The sequence below is a fragment of the Limulus polyphemus genome, unplaced genomic scaffold (genome assembly GCF_000517525.1).
Source record: "Limulus polyphemus unplaced genomic scaffold, Limulus_polyphemus-2.1.2 Scaffold3884, whole genome shotgun sequence".
NCBI classification, from domain to species: Eukaryota; Metazoa; Arthropoda; class Merostomata; order Xiphosura; family Limulidae; genus Limulus; species Limulus polyphemus.
Window position 1 is genome coordinate 56,891 of NW_013669494.1, and position 2,653 is coordinate 59,543.

Here is a 2,653-nt window from a genome sequence, read left to right on the forward strand (position 1 = left end):
TAGGATGAGCTCGAAAGAACAACTTTTCAGCTTATTCTGAAAAGACATTCAAACTGGAGTAAGGCTTGCATAAGTGAAACAAATAAGTGAAAACAGAAGAATGTCAAGTGCCATCCATTCTTGGATAGGCTTTAGATAGTGAAGTAGATACGAGAGAAACAAAAAGTTAATACACTTAATTTGTTCCTTCTATATTAAGATTGAGGCTCAAAAGGTAGTGTTATAAATGGGACATACAATACATAATTTAATATAACTGTCTATAATCATTTTCAGTGAAGAAATAACTTGTAAAAAAATTACAGTAATGATCAGTTTATCTGTCCAAGCTCAAACAACCAATCCTCTGAAGTAGTAAAAACTTAAATTTTCCTTCTATTTCTGAACATCTGAGTATGTTTATTTTACATGAGATGTAACATTTTATGTTTTTTGTTGTTGTTCCTGCTTTTGTTTTGCTTTTGAGGAAAATTATGTACCCATGCACAACATTATGTCATCTGCAAGTAGACTGACTAATGTCAAAACAGGCCCAAACTTACAGTATGCCTATTTAGTTGAAATTTTCAGTCACTCTACTCATAATGTGCTAATACATTAAAACATTAAGTTAAAAGATGTTTCATGCAATTTGGTTAAGTACTGTCACTTTGACAATTAAAAAATGAGATATCAGTGACACCTCCTCCAGTTGAGAGAAGATTAAAATTATAATCCAGAGTTGTTTTGGAAATTAAATCAAATTTTAATTTGACTTCAAAGCTACTGTTTAGCTCAACTGTGGTCGGAATACCATTTGATAACCTAAGGATTAAATACTTTATTTAATGTTAAAAGACAAATATATTTTCTGTTTTATTGCCAGTCTGTTAAAGTTTTTGACCACCTTTACAGAAGATAGATAAGCAGGTTGCTGACTATCTATAAATTATTTACTTGTTCCAAGCTGGTTTGGTGGAAAATAGTGGGTAAACTGTGTAGTAGTTTTTAGTAGTGTTATCTGCTGCAGGCTAGACTTACATTAGGAACTAGAAGCCTAATGTTTGTATTAGTATTTTGAATTGAAACTTATCATTTTCAATTTTGTTTATAAGAAGTTACAGTAAAATATTCAAAACCTAACCTGGTTGGTTATGATAGGTAACGTTTTCCTTTTTTTAATATCGGATGGCAGCTCCAAATTACTGTTTTCTGGCATATGTTTAGACCATCCACACAAGTTATTTCTTCTCTTAAAATGATTACAGACTATAATATTACTTTAATATATCTATTGTATGTCTCATTTATAACGTGACCTTTTGTTTCATTTGAGCCTCAATCTTAATATAGAAGGAACAAATAAAATGTATTAACTTTTTGTTTCTCTAGTATCTTCTTCACTATCTAAAGTCTGTTCAAGACTGGATGGCACCTGACATTATTGCCAAACTACCCTTATTCAGAACCTGTTGGTCTCTCCTGTGTGACTTCTATCACTTGCCCTCCTGTCTTTGCTATAAACCACAGCATGTTGCTGTAGCTATCATCTACTTAGCCTTAGAGTGCTATGGTGTCACTGTTCCATACAACAGTGATGCTGTACTGCAATGGCATGAGGTAAATATCTATGTTTTTTACCACAATTTTATTTCTATGTAACACTTTCTGTATAAAAACTGCATTAATGGTATTTGTATATACATATATATATGTACACACAATACAGTTCTATACAAATATAGACAGTGCAAACCAGAGTGCAAGTCTTTTTTTTCTTCTTTAGAAGCAGTGTAAGTAGGTCTGTAAAGTCTTATTGTTGAAAAACATTTAATAGGGTGTCCTTTAAATGTGTTAGTGGTATAAAATATCAGTTCTTTCTGATATATTTTAATCTAAAAGTAGGTTGTCTGATAAACCAAAACTGGATACTATTTAGTAGGTTGTCTGATGTTTTTATTCCATTTAGAAATTTTATATTTAGAGCCTGACATATAAAATATGTGTTGTAAATTATCTTTCATAAGATTTTATCATGAGAGAAATTTGCTTTTATGTTACACTAACAGTATATGTGAATATTTTGTTTGGCTAACACTTCTGGATATATATTCTCAATTTTTTATGTTCACACATTCTTGCATTTAGCTGCAATGAAATATATTGCACTGATAATATTCTTTTAAATAACTACTTACTAGTTGAAGGTGTACTTTAGTTTTTTAGTTATTGACAAAATATATTAATTATGGACCTGAAAGAAAAGTGTAGTTTAAAATTCTAATCTTATAAATATGTTTTTAAATGTGTTATAAATTACCTCATCCAAGAGTATTTTTACCCAGCCTGACAAAGGTAAAAGTGAGGAATTTTCAAAGGTGGGACCCAAGGTCACTGATATATCTTTGTCAGTTTTTGCCATGTTTGTATGATTTATAGCCTAAAGCAGTGACTATTGTTATCAATAACATAAAGTATCAAAAGAAATATGTTAACAAAGATCAGTCTACTTGAAACGAATTGGATATATAAAATGAAATTTTCTAGTCAATGATAAAATTGAGAATGAAAATAAGAATTTTGAATGTTTTTAAAACTGTTTCACATCAAAATGTTGATTATATGGATTTGATTAAGCCAAAACTGGATACTATTTGGGAAGCATGAGATGACT

The 2,653-nt window shown here is 30.1% G+C and overlaps 1 protein-coding gene across 1 annotated transcript in view; it reads left to right on the top strand.

The window, feature by feature from the left end:
• LOC106470214 (cyclin-related protein FAM58A-like) overlaps positions 1 to 1,656 on the top strand; it is a 57,337-nt gene extending 55,681 nt beyond the window's left edge. Inside the window, exon 5 of the mRNA XM_022398814.1 lies at positions 1,372 to 1,656. Within this exon, the coding sequence (XP_022254522.1) occupies positions 1,372 to 1,641 (270 nt within the window). The 3' untranslated portion in view covers positions 1,642 to 1,656. The remainder of the gene's footprint in view (positions 1 to 1,371) is intronic.
• Positions 1,657 to 2,653: the final 997 nt, after the last annotated feature.